The sequence below is a fragment of the Miscanthus floridulus genome, chromosome 17 (genome assembly GCF_019320115.1).
Source record: "Miscanthus floridulus cultivar M001 chromosome 17, ASM1932011v1, whole genome shotgun sequence".
Lineage (NCBI taxonomy): Eukaryota > Viridiplantae > Streptophyta > Magnoliopsida > Poales > Poaceae > Miscanthus > Miscanthus floridulus.
In genome coordinates this window covers 96,246,047-96,263,332 of record NC_089596.1, presented here as the reverse complement: position 1 = coordinate 96,263,332, position 17,286 = coordinate 96,246,047, and the positions used below count along the sequence as shown (strand labels likewise).

The 17,286-nt window shown below is 58.9% G+C and overlaps 1 protein-coding gene across 1 annotated transcript; it reads right to left on the bottom strand.

The window, feature by feature from the left end:
- Window positions 1–6,095: 6,095 nt before the first annotated feature.
- Window positions 6,096–15,984, bottom strand: LOC136516033 (uncharacterized). The gene is made up of 3 exons (XM_066509450.1): window positions 15,807–15,984; window positions 6,647–6,847; window positions 6,096–6,568 (listed from the first exon to the last, which is right to left on the bottom strand). Exons 1-3 carry the CDS (start codon window positions 15,982–15,984, stop codon window positions 6,126–6,128), a joined length of 822 nt encoding a protein of 273 aa, XP_066365547.1. The 3' UTR covers window positions 6,096–6,125.
- Window positions 15,985–17,286: the final 1,302 nt, after the last annotated feature.

Sequence of the window (17,286 nt, the reverse complement as noted above, 5' to 3'; positions counted from 1 at the left end):
GACCTAGAGCAGCTCCATGAACTCTAGGCCAAGGTCGAACAAGACCAACTCCTTCTGCAGCAGCTTTGAGACTCTCTCGAACAAGAGCAGCGAGGCCGCGGCAAAGGCGGAGGAGCCCGACGGAGGGCCCGTGATGTGCATCACCGCATCCATGACGACGAAGGGAGCGAGCAACCCCCGGTCTTCAATCGCGCTAGCCAGAACGTCGCGGCTACGGCAATGCTGGTCCGCGCAATGCCCGAGCCTTCTACCACGGAGGGGTGGCGGGTCCGCGGCGAGCTCCGGGATCTCCTAGAGACCGCCGCGGTTCAGCAGGCCGAGAGTTCCGCCTCCCGACGGCACGGGGGCGCATCAAACCTGCCCACGGCACCGCCTCAGTAGAACAGGGAAGCCCCAGCTCGTCCCGAGCTCGACCGAGCGCCAATAGCCCACAGGGTCCCCGTGCTCCTGGACCGCCTCGGCAACCGACACGAGGTGCAGGGAGACCATGAGGTGGTCAGCAGGCGACGACGCCACGACAACAAGGGGCCCGCTCGGGGCTACCACCCACACCGAGGCAGTCCTTACGACAGTGGGGAAGACCGCAGTCCTTCCCCTGAACCGCCAGGCCCTCGGGTCTTCAGCAGGGCCATCCACGCTGCTCTTTTCCCCGCCCGGTTTCGGCAACCAGCCAATCTTGCAAAGTATAGCGGCGAGACCAACCCGGAGCTCTGGCTTGCCGATTACCGCCTAGCCTGCTAGCTGGGTGGCGCGAACAATGACCTGCTCATCATCTGCAATCTCCCCTTGCTCCTGTCGGACTCGGCGCGAGCCTAGCTCGAGCACCTTCCTCCCTCGCAAATCCATGACTGGCGCGACATGGTTAGGATCTTCGTCGGGAACTTCTAGGGCACATACGTGCACCCTAGGAACTCCTGGGACCTTAAGAACTATCGCTAGAAGCCGGACGAGTCTCTCCGAGACTTCATCCGGTGCTTCTCCAAACAGTGCACCGTGTTGCCCAGCGTCGGTGATTCGGAGATCGTCCAAGCTTTCCTCTCCGGCACCACTTGTCGGGACTTGGTCCGAGAGTTAGGTCGGAATGTGCCGCGCTCTGCTGCTATGCTTCTCGACATCACCACCAGCTTCGCCTTGGGTGAAGAGGCTGTCGGAGCCATCTTCCCCGACACCGACACCAAGGGTAAGCGGAGGGACAAGGCCCCCGAGGCCTCAGCCTCCCACCTCCCTAAGAGAAAGAAAAAGGGGCGCCTGGGGAAGTAGGAGGTCCTAGAGGCTGATCTGGTCGCAGCCGCTGAACAGCAAGAACCCCTCGAGGCTTCAAAGGCCCCAGGCCCTTCGACGACATGCTCAAGAAACCCTGCCCTTACCACCAGGGCCCGGATCAAGCACGCTCTCGAGGATTGCACCATGCTGCGGCGTTACTACGCCAAGCTCGGGCTCCCCGACGACGACGCCAAGCAGAAGGGCACCAGGCGGCCGGGACGAAGACAAGGACGACGGGTTCCCCGAGGTACGCAACGCCTTCATGATCTTCGGTGGGCCCTCGGCCTGCCTTACGGCACGGCAGCGCAAGAGGGAATGCCGAGAAGTCTTCTCGGTCAAGGTGGCCACCCCCCTAGTACCTCGACTGGTCTCGAGAGGCGATCACCTTCGATCGAGATGACCACCCTGACCATATTCTAATCCCGGGCAGTACCCACTGGTCAGTCGACCCGATCATTGGCAACACCCGACTCTCCAAAGTATTGATGGACGGAGGCAGCGGCCTCAACATCCTCTACGCCAACACCCTGGAGCTCTTGGAGATCGACCGGTCGAGGCTCCGAGGCGACGTCGCACCCTTCCACGGCATCGTGCCAGGGAAGCGCACGCGACCCCTCGGGCGTATCGACCTTCCTGTCTGCTTCGGCACCCCCTCCAACTACCGCAAGGAAGTCCTCACCTTCGAGGTAGTCAGGTTTGGGGGAGCCTACCACGCCATTTTGGGGCGGCCGTGCTACGCCAGGTTCATGGCAGTGCCCAACTATACCTACCTCAAGCTCAAGATGCTAGGCCCTAGCGGTGTCATCACAATTGAGTCCACGTACGAACATGCATACGACTGCGATGTCGAATGCATCGAGTACGCCGAGGCTCTTGCAGAGGCCGGGACCCTCATCGCCCACCTCGACCAACTCAGTGGTGAGGTGCCTGACTCCAAGCGACGCGCGGGGGCATTCGAGCCTGTGGAAACCATCAAACTCATCCCGGTCGACCCCGCCTGCCACGACGATCGAGCGCTTAGGATCAACGCCTCCCTCGACATCAAATAGGAAGCCGTGCTCGTCGACTTTCTCCGCGCGAACACTGACAAATTCGCATGGAGTCCCTCGGACATGCCGGGCATACCAAGGGAGGTCGCCGAGCATGCCTTGGACATCCAGGCTGGATCTAGACCCGTGAGACAACGCCTACGCCGCTTCGACGAGGAAAAGCGTAGGGCCATCGGTGAGGAGATACAGAAACTCTTGGCGGCCGGGTTCATCAAGGAAGTGTCCCACCCTGAGTGGTTGGCTAACCCCGTGTTAGTCAAGAAGAAAAATGGGAAATGGAGGATGTGTGTAGACTACACCGGTCTGAACAAAGCCTGTCCAAAGGTCCCCTTCCCATTACCTCGAATCGATCAAATTGTTGATTCCACTGCAGGGTGCGAGACGCTGTCTTTCCTTGATGCGTACTCCGGTTACCATCAGATCAAAATGAAAGAGTCCGACCAGCTCGCGACTTCTTTCATCACACCGTTCGGCATGTACTGCTACGTGACGATGCCCTTCGGTCTCAGAAACGCAGGTGCCACGTACCAGCGGTGCATGACCCTAGGTCTTCGGAGACAACATCGGGCGGACCGTCGAGGCCTACGTAGACGACATCGTGGTCAAGACCAGAAAGGCAGAAGGTCTCATCGACGACTTGAGGATAACCTTCAAATGCCTTAGAGAGAAGGGCATCAAGCTCAACCCCGAGAAGTGTGTGTTCGGGGTCCCCCGAGGCATGCTCTTGGGATTCATAGTCTCGGAACGCGGCATTGAAGCCAACCCAGAGAAGGTCTCGGCCATAACCAGCATGGGACCAATCAAAGACCTCAAGGGAGTACAGAGGGTCATGGGATGCCTTGCGGCCCTGAGCCGCTTCATCTCGCGCCTCGGTGAAAAAGGTTTGCCTCTGTACCGACTCTTAAGAAGGTCCGAGCGCTTTTCTTGGACCCCCGAGGCCGAGGAAGCCCTCGACAGACTCAAGAGGCTGCTCACCAATCCTCCCGTCCTGATACCCCCGGCCATGGACGAGGTCCTCCTACTCTACGTCGCCGCAACAACCCAAGTGGTCAGCGCCGCCGTAGTGGTAGAGAGGCAGGAAGAAGGGCATACTCTACCCACCCAACGACCTGTTTATTTCATCAGCGAGGTGCTCTCCGAGACCAAAGCACGCTACCCCCACATCCAGAAACTGGTCTACACCGTGGTCCTGGCCCGGCGCAAACTGCGCCACTACTTCGAGTCGCACCCAGTGACTGTGGTATCATCCTTCCCCCTGGGCGAGATAGTTCATAACCGGGAGGCCTCGGGCAGGATAGCCAAGTGGGCTGTCGAGCTTATGGGGGAAACCTTGACCTTTGCGCCTCGAAAAGCGATCAAGTCTCAGGTCTTGGCCGATTTCGTGGCTGAATGGACAGATACCCAACTGCCACCTGCTCAAATTCAGACGGAGTGCTGGACCCTGTACTTCGACGGATCCCTGATGAAGACCGGGGCAGGCGCGGGTCTGCTCTTCATTTCGCCCCTCGGAGTACACATGCGCTACATGGTGCGGCTCCACTTCGCCGCCTCCAACAACATGGCCGAATACGAGGCCCTCATCAATGGCTTACAAGTCGCCATCGAGCTTGGGGCACGGTGCCTCGACGTCCGAGGCGACTCGCGGCTCATCATAGATCAAGTGATGAAGGAGTCAAACTGCCTCGACCCTAAAATGGAGGCTTACTGCAAGATGGTACGACGCCTAGAAGACAAGTTCGACGGTCTCGAACTAAATCACGTCGCGCGAAAGTACAACGAGGCCACCGACGAGCTGGCAAAGATGGCCTCGGCACGAGCCCCGGTCCCCCCGAACGTCTTCGCCAGAGACCTCCACAAACCTTCCATCGGTTGCACCTCGACAACAGAGGAGGGCCCACCTGTGGAACCCATGGCAAAGCCCGACGCCCCCTCTGCTGCCGAGACCCCCTCGACCGAGCCCGAGGTCATGCAAGTCAACGCCGAGCCTCCGCAGACTGATCAGGACATGGATTGGCGAGTCCCGTTCCTCGATTGGCTTGATCGGGGGGAGCTTCCTGACGACAGAACCGAAGCGCGACGGCTCGCGCGCCGAGCCAAGACCTACGCCCTCTACAATGACGAATTGTATAGGCGAAGTCCCTCAGGTGTCCTCCAACGCTGTATCAGTGCCGAGGCGGGCCAGGCCCTGCTTTGGGACTTACACGCAGGCGCCTGCGGGCACCATGCGGCGCCTCGGACGCTCGTAGGGAACGCTTTCCGCCAAGGGTTCTATTGGCCGACGGCGGTCGCTGACGCTACCAAGCTAGTACGCTCCTGCGAAGGATGCCAGTATTATGCTCGGCAGACGCATCTCCCGGCCCTGGCCCTGCAAACCATCCCCATCACATGGCCGTTTGCCGTGTGGGGGCTCGACATGGTCGGGCCTCTGCAAAAGGCCCCCGGGGGCTACACCCATCTACTGGTATCAATCGACAAGTTCTCCAAATGGATCGAGGCTCGTCCGATCAGTCGAATCAAATCCGAGCAGGCGGTGCTGTTCTTCACTGACATTATCCACAGGTTTGGGGTCCCCAACACCATCATCACCGACAACGGGACGCAGTTCACCGGCAAAAAGTTCCTGACGTTTTGCGACGACCACCACATCCGTGTGGCATGGTCGGCCGTAGGACACCCAAGGACCAACGGCCAAGTAGAACGTGCCAACGGCATGATCCTACAAGGCCTCAAGCCAAGGATTCACAACCGGTTGAAAAAGTTTGGCAAGAAATGGCTCGCCGAACTCCCGTCGGTCATCTGGAGCCTGAGGAACACTCCAAGCCGAGCCACGGGATTCACGCCTTTCTTCCTAGTCTATGGGGCCGAGGCCATCCTCCCCACTGACCTGGAATATGGTTCCCCGAGGCTGCAAGCCTATAACGAACAAAGCAACCGCACCACCCGAGAGGACGCCCTCGATCAGCTGGAGGAAGCCCGAGACGTCGCGCTACTACACTCGGCCAAGTATCAGCAGAGCCTGCGGCGCTATCAGGCCCGACGCGTCCGAGGCCGAGACCTGAAAGTAGGCGACCTAGTGTTGAGGCTAGCACAGAGCAACAAGGGCCGCCACAAGCTGACCCCGCCATGGGAAGGACCGTACATCATCGCCCAAGTACTGAAGCCCGGGACCTACAAGCTGGCCAACGAGAAGGGTGAAATCTTCACCAACGCTTGGAACATAGAACAGCTACGTCGCTTTTATCCCTAAAATTCCAAGCATTGTATATGTCGTTTCTCGAAATACAATTAAAAAGCGTTCTTTAGTTGGTCTTATTTTTCGAGAAACCCCCCGAGCCCACCGTAGGTCTCGGCAGTACAATAACACGACAAGGGAGACCCGGCTCTGCCCCAGCAAAACTGAGCCTCCCTCGGGGGCTAGATGGGGGACTCCCCCTAGGTCCCACACACCATTCTTTAGTTGCTTTTCGCAAAAATTCCTACGCCAAGACTCTAGCAGGCTCTGACGAATCATTTGTGAAGACTCCTTGGACCAAGGTCTGTTTCCTAAGCAAGAGGCCGGTAGAGTCGCGAGATGGCCTACGCCCCTGGGCTATGGCACTCCCTCACTACCTCTCGCTCAAGGAACGGCTTAGGCCCCAAAGGGGTGCTTCGCAAACGAAATCTGATCAGAAGCAACAGAGGGCAAAGGCTCGGAAACATGAGAAAAACAACTAAGAAACACAAATACTTCAGAAATAAAGGCCTCGACGGCCACAAATGTTATGATACAAAAATAACCCCTATTCTATCTTTACATAGCCCCCGGGGCCCAGGTCAAGGCTCAGGGCCTTCAGCACTGGCAGATGGTAGGGGGGGCACCACCTCCTCTTCGAAGAGCGTCGCCAGCGCCGCGCCAGGGCCTTCCGCCGCCTCCATCAGCTTCGCGACCGCCGCGTCGGCCTCCTCGTCATCATCAGGCAGAACGTAGCCATCACTGACGGCCGGGAGGTCGACGCCAAGGTAGTGAGAGGAGATGACGGCCATCGCCCGCTTGACACCCGTGTGCAGCGCCCCTCGGAGCCGCTCGCGCATCTGGCTGCTCAGCGCAATCAAGCGGCTCCCAAGGGAGCTGCCTGACTGAACCCCCTCGACCTCCAAGGCCTCGCAGGCGGAAAGGGCGGCACGTTTCAGTGCCTCGTGCTCCTTGATCTCGGTATCGAGCACTGTCTGCACCGCGCTGGAAGCCTCGGCGGCCCGGGTGAACTCCGCCTCTGACTCTGCACCGCGGAAAATGTAATGAGGTCGAGCCAGAGAAAAAACAACCTAAGTTAGGGACGGAAGCCCACGGAACTCACCCTTGGCCTTCAGCTCCCAGCGTCGGGTCTCGGCCTGACAGGCCTCGGCCTTCTCCTTCAACCGCTGGGCCTCGACCCAAGAGGCCTCGGCCGCCCTGGAAGCTTCACTCCCCAGCTCTGCGTCATACAAGGAAGTTAGGAAGCGAACATAAGGAGAAGAAAACAAAACAAGGGGACTCAAACTCACCCTCGATCGTCCCCCTCAAAACCACAGCCTCGATTTGTGAGGCCTCAACCGCTGCAAGGGCCTCATTCAGAGCGCCTTTGGTCAGCCGGTGCGCACTCTCCTCTACCCCCAGCTGCCCGGCGAGGGCCTTGCCCGAGGCCGTCGCTTCTTCAGCCCGGGATCTGAAGGCATCCCGATCGCTGATGGCGCGGGTAAGCTCCTCCTCCAGCTCCTTGATCCGCGCCGCCAAGGGGACGAGCTGCATCTGGGCTGCGGCCGCCTCGACCTTCGCGTCGGCACAGCGAAGGCGGAGGTCCTCCACCTCCGCGCTTCGCGCCGATAGAAGCTCGTTAGCATCGGCAAGAAGGCCCCTCTACCACTGAAGCTGGTCCCAGATTCCCCTCTCTTGCTGGAGGAAGACCAACTTCCCGAAGGACCAGGTCTCGAGCTCCTAAGGGGGCAGAGCAGAGGTCGTGGACTGCGACAAAATCAAGAAAAGAACAACATCACGCGAGAAAGGAAAACATGAACCTGGGTGACTCCGGGCAGTTCGTCGGCCACCACGGACAGCGCCGTCCGTAGCGACCGCTCCGCCAGCTCACGGTACTGCTCGAAGGTACGCCAGCGCCCGCCCTCGGCCGTGTCCTCGAGGGCGAACATGGGCTCCCCCTTAGGGTCATCCCGGCTCCGCCACAGTACCCGCGGGTGATCCCACCCGCGGGGCTCGGGTCGCACCCGTACAAGGGCCGAGCTTCCCTTGTCTAAGACCGGCGCCGGCTGCTCCACGGCATCGGTCTCCTCGGCGTCGACCACCTCCCGCACCCGGGAAGCATTGTCGGAGGAGATCGGATAGACCTCCGTCTCTCGGCCGCTCTCCCGCAACAACGGTGGGCCCTGAGCCAAGGGCACGACCGAGGCCTCCGCCGCCTGCACCTCCACCTCCTGCACAGACGGTCTCGCCGCCATCACGATGGATGTGGTGACCTCGGGGGCTCCAGCCTCTGCAATCACGGCCTCGGTGGTCTCGGGGGCTCCGGCCTCCGCCATTGTGGCCTCGGCAGACATAGAAACGCCGACCGCGGACACTGCGGTCTCAGCGGTCGTGGGCGCCGGGGCCTCCATTGCCTCAGCCCCGGAGGCCCTGGGAGCCTCAGCAACAAAGGGCACGACGGCCCCATCCGACTATGCAGGGGCCACCTCGGCAACCCCTCCTTGGGCGGCCGGTTCCTTTGGGTCGACCCTCGCCGACGCCGTGCCACGTTGGATGGTGGCTTGTGCCTCCGCCACCCAGTGGGCGGAGGAGCCGGGGCTCGCCTTAAGCGCCTTAAGGGGCGCCAAGGGGAGGTCGTCCACAGGCCGCTTCCGACTAAAGAAAATTAACCTACAGGGTCAGCGTGAGACCAAAAAAGCGAACGGAAGACACTACGACCCTGGCAAAAATACACTTACTTAGAACAGGGCGGCCCTCGCTTCGCCACGGCAATCCGCGTCCGCAACGGCGGAGGCGGCGGCAGTGGCGTCGCATCCGTATCCATCGGCGCCGGTTGCTCCTCAGCGGACCCTGGCGCCCCTTCGGTCCTCTGCAGGGGCGGTGGCTGTCGCCTCCACCGCCACCTGCTCCGCCGCGGCCGCCGAGCTTACCGGGCTGACGGCGCGTTTGCCTAACGCCCGCGCCTCGGGCGTGTCGGCCTCGACCCCGGAGCGGGCAACCGCCGGCCCCGGGTCCGCTTCTCCTCCCCTTCCTGGGGGTGCCGGGCTGCATACCGATGCCCCGGGCGCCACCTCCTCGACGTCAGGAAGGTGGTCTAGGGGACCTCGCCCTCCCTCGCCCTTGTCGTTCCCGTCCGAGGCCTCCGTCGACAACGACGTCGACGGGGATTCCTCCAACGGGAGACCATCCTTCCGTTGCTGACGGCGGCGCTTATCCAATGCCTCACGTGCAAGGATGTACTTCGTGCGCTTTGCCGCCTTAGCATCCTTTCGCTTCTTCTGCGCGTCGGCGTGAGCGCGGTTGACCGCCCGCTGCCCCGCGTCCTCGGGAACAGGCGGCGGGGAGGAGCGCACGTCCCTCATCCCCTGAAGGAACGACAAACGCGCATAGGGAAACAAGGGATAAAGGGAGATTGAGGAGGCTTGGAGGCTACAGCGGCACTCAACTTACCAGCGAAAGGAACCCCCACGACGGTCGCATCATGAAGGGGGTCAGGTTGCCGCCCCTCAACTTCGCATCTACCGTCTCCCCCACCCAACGGTGAATTTCCTCGTCGGAGAGGGCAGAGGAAGACATCTGGGTGCCTTCGACGGGCTCACCCGGCCTCATCTCGAACAGCCGCCACCGCCAAGCCATCAGCGACAGCACCCTCCGGTGGTGGAAGGCGGCCATGACCACAGCGACGGTGAGGCCTTGGCTCCGCAGCCTTGCCAGCCCCTTAGGAGCAGCTCCAGCTTGGGCTGGTCGACCTTCGGGACACCCCACTTCCATTTCTCCGAGAAACTCCCCACAATCCGCCCAGTATAAGGGGGAAGTCCCCCGTCGTCGTTGCGGAGGTAAAACCAACTCGTGTACCACCGGTGGTTGGAGGACGCGAGTTAGGCCAGGATGTAGAGGTGCAGGCGGTCCTGACGCACTTGGAGAGTGCAGCCTCCGGCCCTCGATGCCTTCCTCTTAGCCAACGTGCCCATCGTCTTGGTAGTATGCCCCGCCCAGAACAGGTGGAGCCACAAATCCCAATGGGGAGCGATGCCCAAATACCCATCGCAGACGGCAACGAAGATAGCCGCCTGAGCGATGGAGTTGGGATTAAAATTGTGGAGCTCCACGCCGTAGTAGTGCAGGAGCGCCCGCATGAACTGGTCCGCCGGGACACCGAGGCCGTGCTCATGGAAGGAGACGAAGCTCACAATGTAGCCGTCGCGGGGCCTCGGCTCCAGCTCGCCGTACGGAGCAATCCACTCCGGCCTACTAGGGTCTGTCACCGGGCGGAGGAGCCCGCCGTCGACAAGCGACTAGAGCATCTCCTCGGTAACGTCCAACGGATCCCAAGGGTCTGCCTCAACAACAACGACATTGCCAGCCATGGGCGCGATGGAGGAATCAGGTGCGGCGGTGAGTTTTTCTCTCTGCCTCCCCCGCTCTCGCTTTTTTCTCGCTTTCTCCCTAGGTTCGCTCTTCTCTCCTCTTCTTCCCGGCACCCGCTGCTCTGGCGACGGCTCGGCGGAGGTGGCAGGCAAGGTAAGACGAGAAGGGGCGAGATTCCTCGGGTATTTATGCAGGGAGGAGGCGAAACGAGCGGGCGATGAAATCGGGGAGGTTTTCCCCCGTCCGGCGCGGTTAACCACGAGCCGATTTTGGCGGCCCACGCGCCCACGTCTCCCGCATTAAATGCGAGGACAGTTACGTCCCGTCCATCACGTCGCGCCCGGCCACTACGGCAGCAGGCGTCGTTTCGCCTCCCCATGAAACCGCCTCAAAAGGCGCGCCACCCGTGGCCGAGCCGATAGGGAAGATATTTCCCGCGGCCTGTTCCTTTCATAGGAAGGAACCGGGCTCTGAGCCTATTACGATCCAGGGGTTCGAAGGCTGGGCCCCAAGGGGTTTCGACAGCCGCCCCTAGGATAACAGAGTCAGGGGCGACTGCGGGCGAGCCTATACTGGGGCCGAGACCCAAGCGAGCGAAACGCTTGGGACGCCCAAAGTCGTGTCCGAGACCGGCAGGAAAGTATCCGAATGGGATCCCACCGTAGGGAGGCACCGAGCCACCGAGGCCCAACGAACGGCCTCGGCACCCACTAGAGAAATCCTCTGGTACTCTTGGAGTGTGTCTCTGGACCGCTAGCCGTCCCCTAACGAACGGGGTTCGGGCCTCCACTCGGACTACCCGATAACAGCTCACCGGAAGTGCCACCGCTCGTGCCCATCGAGGGTAGCGAGGCACATTCCACCCCTCCTTCCGAGCGAAAAGGAAGCGCGAGGGTCGCATAAAAAGTCAGGGGAACCCCTGACGGCCTTCTCGCCCTATGCAGAGGCTAGGGGGCTCCTCCTACAAATCTGCCGAGACCCCACGACCCAGGCTCGCGCCCAAAGGGGCCTCGGCAAACAAACCCTCACGTGCGAGGGGCGTATAAAAAGTCAGGAGAACTCCTGACAGCCCTCTCACGCAGAGGCTAGGGGCTCTTCTTGCAACCTTGATGAGACCAGAATGGGCTCGGCAAACTAACCCTCCGTCCGAACGAAAAGGACATGTGAAGATCAGATGAAAGGGCCAGAACACCCAAGACAAAGACAAACAGTCCAAAACCACGCTAGAAGTTTCGCTACAAACACGATAAAAGGGCACCAAGCCCGTTACGGTCCAGGGGTTCGAAGGCTGGGCCTCCAAAAGGTTTCGACAGCCACCCCAGGGCAACAGAGTCAGGGACGACATTGGGGCGAGCCTACGAATGGCCCAGGCCCGAGCGAATGGTCGCTCGGGGCATCCTAAGCCGTGTCCGAGACCGGCGGGGAAGTATCCGAATGGGATCCCACCGTAGGGAGGCACCGAGCCACCGAGGCCCGCGAACGGCCTCGGCACCCACTAGAGAAACCCCCTGGTACTCTTGGAGTGCGTCTCTGGACCACTAGCCGTCCCCCAGCGAACGGGGCTCGGGCCTCCACTCGGACTACCCGCTAACAGCTCACCGGAAGTGTCCACGCTCGCGCCCATCGAGGGTAGCCTGGCACATTCCACCCCTCCTTCCGAGCGAAAGGAAGCAGTGAGGATCATACCCAAAGTCAGGGGACCCCTGACTGAACCTCTCGCTCCGCGCGGAGGCTAGAGGGCTTCTTCCTGCAGCCTCGCCGAGACCCCCGCAACCCGAACTTAGCGCTTGGGGGCTCAGCAAATGCAATAAGAACTACTCGTTCAGACTGCGAAAATGAAGAAAGCCCCTGGAGGAGTAACTTCCACTCCTCCGGGGGCTCGGGGGCTACACCCGGCGGGTGCGCTCGTCGCGCACCCACCGGAACCTCAGAAAACAAACCCCAATTCCTACGGGGCAGGTATAAACCAAGCCTCGGCAAACCCTTAGGGGGAGTGCACGCACTTCCCCTGAGGCTCGGGGGCTACTATCGGGTACCTTAGAATGGGGTACCCCAAGCAAAACATCAAATGGGTTGCCAAAGTCCCATCTAAAAATAATAAAAGCAAGAAGGTAAGTCGTGGGCCCCTCACCCGCCACGACCGAGCCCACTGGGTTCTCCCCCTCCTCGCCTCGAGCCTCGAGCAGGTGGTCTCGGCACCCTGACGCAAGCTCCGCTTCATACGAGGCTCCCCAGGGAAGGCCTCAGTAGGGAACGTCGTCTCCGCCTCGCCCGAGACTCCCCACGGAAGGCCTCGGCAGGAGGCGCGTTCTCCATATCGTGCGAGGCCTTTCGCGCAAGGCCTCGGCAAGGAGCCTGATCTCCGTCTCGCGCGAGGCCTCATTCTCCGTGTCACTTGAGGCCGGCTCGTCCGTGGTCCGTCGCCCCCCGCCTCGGTCGACCCTCCCGATAGCGTGTCATGTCTCATTAATGCTTCAACCACTCCTGCAATCTCAGCCGGACGGCGATTCAACGCCACAGAATGACCGACGCGACCCAAGGTCGCATCAGCGCCATACCGGCCGAGACAGGACACGACAGAGATTACCGGCCACTATGTCCTACCACTGTGCCCACGATCAGCGCCATACCGGCTGGGATAGGGTACGACAGGGATTACCGGCCACTGTGTCCTAACGCTGTACCCATGATCGGCCACCCGCCCAAGGCCTCGGCACTATACACCAGGGCCTCAGCAATCTTGGGTTCATGCCTGCCAAGACCCCCCACCGCAGTGCAAGCCTTAGCACCAACCAAATCTCGGCCTCGCGTACAGTCCGTCCACAGTGGCTTGCACGCTCGCCGCCGCGTCCACTCCGAGGCATTCCCGGGGCTCCCACGACGCATAGGATCTGATGGGACAACCACGCCGCCCAGGTACTCCAAGGATGGACCACTCCAACGACCATGCCACCACAGGAACAGGCCACAGGGCTCAGACATGCCGTCCCTGTCAGCATGACGCCGCATAGTAATACATGTACTGTCCTTGTCCTCCCTTCAACTATAAAAGGAGAAGACTTGGGCCACTTAGAGGGGGGAACACCGGGTAACGCACACACACGCACACATTCCAGCCGCTTGAGAGCAACGCCTCAGACGGCCCACACGACACCCTACCGAGACCTGGGACTAGTTCTCTCTCTCCCTTAGCTTATAACCCCCTACTACGAGCACTTCGATGCAAGGAATACAAGTTCGATCTCTCAGATTGGACGTAGGGCACCGATTGCCTGAACCAGTATAAATCTTGTGTCTCTTTGCATCACCATCCGGAATCGGGAGCACACAGAACAAATTCACTAGTCGATTGAGGACCCCCCTGGTCTGAAACACCAACAAGTTGTCACCGAAATGTGGCTGTTTAGCAATACAAAAGTACATTCGTTGATATCCCGCACCTGCTTTCTATTTGGATACACTGTTGAGTTGTTTGGTTTTCCTCTCTAGCTGCTCGGAAGCACTTTTCAGTTGGCTAGAGACGGTGGCCAGCTGCTCAGACTGGCTCCGCACCTGCTCGGACACAGCAACCAGCTTTTCGGTCAGGACCCCCTTCTAGTATTCCAGGTCCCACGTGTTGGACTCCGCAAGGTCTCATTCGCGTTGGGCCCTCTGGATATTCTTCTTCGAGAGGTTCCTGACCTCTTTGAGTTTTTCATTCTCCTCAACAAGGGGCTTTATTCGCTTTATCAGCTGATGGCGCTGCTCAGCAACTCAAGATATTTCCTGCAAATGAACGATGACAGTATCGTTATCCAATTCCAATAAACAACCAGGACCTTTCCAGACACAGTATTAACCTTGATCTGTTTCATCACACTGGTAAGGGTAGTCTTTAGTCTCCTGAACTCATTGGTGGTGTCCTCCTCTTCGACAATCACTATTTCATCGCCGTGCTTTCGGAGGATCCGGACTGCTTGGGGTCGAGGCTCGTCATGCACGATCTCCTCCACCTTGTCCTCCTCTATTGTAGCTGGGGGCACCACCTAAGGGCTCGGTGGTCGGATAGCGGGTCCGACCATGCCCTCCGAAGCATCGGGGACTGCCATCTGCTCCTTCGGTGCCGCAAGCTTTTCCGCTCCAGATTCCGCCATTGCCGAAGGTGCTATCGCCGACTCGTTCACTGTTGTAGGTAGTCGTTCACTGCCACCAAGCCCACCAGGGGCAGCGATTGGCTCCCCCACGTGCTCTCGAGCACTCGAGGACTCCAGGATGGGGTCTACTAGCATCTCTCCCGCTCTAGGGCCAGTTTCTGGTTGTAGCTCAGTCTGAGCGGGCAGGGCTGGATCTGTTGTGCACCTTGCACTGTATCAAATCAGTTATTCAGTCACCACAGAAGTAAAGAAAATACAGCAAAGTAACTTCAGCACAAGGACACTTACGGTTTAGTCTGACGGTTCAATTTCTTGAACCGGAGGTGCTGGCCTGAGCCTCCGGGCGCAGCCGCGGGGTCGACTCCCATGCTTGGTGGGGGAATTCTTGGCTCTTCCTCAGTCGGTGTTGGTTCCACCTACTGCTCTGGGTCTGCTCTCGCTTGTTGCTCGGGGACTTCCGTTGCTCGCCCCGCGGGGACTTTCATCGTCTACTGCGCAAAAATTCCCTTCGCTCGCTGCTCGGGGACTTTCCTTATCGGCGCCTCATGAACTTCTTCTCCTACCCCAGGTTGTTCCTCTGTGCGTGGGCTGCGCGGAGGCCCTTTGATGCTCGGGGGAGGGTTCGTGAGAATCTCATCGTCGTCAGACCAATCAAACATCGCGGTCCTTCATGTTCGATTGGTCTGATCATCATCAAGTGAGATGTCGCCTGGTTTATGGGGAGCAGTAGCCGATATTTTCCTCTTCTTCTGGGCTGGCTCAACTGCCGCCGGCCTCTTTCCCTAGATTTTCGCTGACACCGGGGGAGGACTCTCCGTCCGACCAGTATCCATACCTCTGGATTTTGAGGAGACGCCAACAGAGCTTTCTTCAGGTTGAACTGGTCGTCGTGCATCCACTGACGGTGGCCAATCGTTTCTCGGCACGCCCGAGAAATACACCGCCCTGTCCTGCGAATGGATCTTCACATGAGTAGGATTAGTTTATTGCTCGGCAATGACAAAATAAAAAAAACTTCTCGGATACACACAGTCGGGATATTCACCTGAGGAGGCAGATTCTTGTAGTTGAAGGGCTTTGTGTACCCTGACAATCTGAATGAGGCAAGCGGAGCGAATAGCTCAGCAGTCCGCTCTTCAACGACGTTCCTAGAAAGTATTTCTGGCCTCTCTCGGGTACCATTGGTCTCCCCTTTGAACTCGAAGCCTGGGTGCACCCTCTCCTTACAGGGTTGAATGCGGCGCACTATGAAACTTGCCGCTACCAACCCGCCATTGTTCTTCACGCCTTTTATTAAGCCGAGGAGTTCATTCACTTGCTCCATATCGTCGTTGCTCGACAGCTCCGACCAACTCCTCTGGCTTTTTGGGATGTGGTCGGTGTTACACCGAACCGCTGGATGGCTTTGTTTCATGTAGAACTACCTGGTGTTCCACCCCTTCAGTGATGTGTTAAGCGGTATGGACATGTATTCGCTCACCATTCCATCCCGCAGCTGGAGGTACACCCCGCCGACCACCTTGGAACCAGCGTCGCCTCTCTTCTTCAGCCAGAATAAGTGACGGAAGAGATTGAAGTGGGGTAGGATTCCGAGGTATGCCTCACAAAAATGGATGAAGATTGAGATGTGCAAAATGGTATTGGGATGGAGATTGCACAGAGTCACCTCCCAGAGCTCCAATAGATCCCTCAAAAATATGTGAACAGGAAACCCTAACCCACGCCAGAAATAGTCCTCGAATACCACTGCTTCGTCAGTATAGGGTGTTAGGAAGGACTCACCGAGGGCTGGCCGCCATCCGGCGGTAGCACGATCAGAAAGAATGCCAGCTTCTACCAATCTGTTTAGCTCCGCTTCTCCTGTTCGCGACGGCACCCACTCCTCGTCGCGTCGGGCCACAGCGCCCGTCTTCTTGGGACTAGTCTTCTTCGATTTTGCAGCTCCCTTCTTCGACGCCATCTCCGAGATCTGGTTAGGGTTTGGTGGCAGAGGCAAATGTGGTTGCCGATTCGGTGGTGCGAGAGATGAGGAGGAAGATGAAGTGGAAAAGGTGGGAACGGGGTATGCGGAGGCACTATTATATAGGACTTTCTCCACCGTTCTGCATTCAAGGGTTTTTGGGAACCGTTCCCGCAATCTACGTCGCTCCGATTTCTCTAATGTGGTGTATGGGCCGTTACCTAGGCTTCTACGCAACCGTAGCCCATGTCGCTCATTTATCGCTGCCATCAGTTGCTGCTCGTCGAAAATATCGCCGACTTCTCCGCTATTTATTGAGGCTCAGTAACTAACACTGTACAACCGTTACTCTGGTTTTTTCTCTACGGTTTCATTTCTCTGATGTCTCTCCCTGCGGCTCGGGGACTGGCTGCCTGCTCCGCTGGTCTTTGATTGTTTTTCTGTTTTTGACCCTGGCATCACGTGACTGCGTCACCTACTGTCAGGCTCGGGGATTAAGTGGACACACTTCACCTTGCGGTGAATGTGCTTTGTCTCTTTTTGGGCCACGCTCGGGGACTGGCTGCCTGCTCGGCTGGTTTTTCTACTATTCTTCTAGTTTCTGACCCTGGCACCACATGACTATATCATCTGCTGTCAGGCTCGGGGACTAAGTGGGCACACTTCACCTCACGGTGAGTGTGCAGAATTTTTTCTCGAAGACTACATGCCTATAGAAGAAGATTGACTCCTACTGCTTTTTTCGGACTCTAAGTGAGCACACTTGTTCACTGCGAAGAAATTTTCGATTTTGAACTTGAGCTCCTTACACCCTTATGGCAAGCCGTACTTAGGTCACACTGCTCGGCGACAGGTCACGCTGCTCGGCGGCAGTTCATGCTGCTCGGCGACAGGTGACGCTGCTCGGTGGTAGTTCATGCTGCTCGGCGACGGTTCACGCTGCTCAACAATTTATCACGGTGGTTGGACCATGAGTTTGACTGCTCGGCGTTATTCGCACCTGCATGGACGAGCTCAAGACGGCATTGCACAACGGGTACAAGGCGCTCGGAGACTAGCTGTGGGGTGTACGACCCCGGATACCCACGGCAGGCCACATGGGCTGCGCCCCTAGGGGTGGCCCAGCCCACAAGACGAAGCCTTGCGGGGCACCACTCTGCTCGGCGCCTCCCCCAAGACACCGGGAAGATATTCTGAAGATACTACGAGATCTGTTAGGATATGTATGATCCAAAGATTCCTGTAATCAGTTATTACTTTTCGGTTATCTCTCAGATCTAATCGATTTGTAACCCTGTCGCC

Bases quoted from the DNA above. Each gene is read 5' to 3' on its own strand.
- LOC136516033 (XM_066509450.1), bottom strand. From the start codon at position 15,984: ATGGCGTCGAAGAAGGGAGCTGCAAAATCGAAGAAGACTAGTCCCAAG. The intron at 6,848-15,806 runs GTGAGTCCTTCC...TGTGGTTTTGAG, and splicing joins CGGATGGCGGCCAGCCCTCG to GGGGACGATCGAGGGTGAGT. The intron at 6,569-6,646 runs GTGAGTTCCGTG...TCCGCGGTGCAG, and splicing joins CTGGGAGCTGAAGGCCAAGG to AGTCAGAGGCGGAGTTCACC.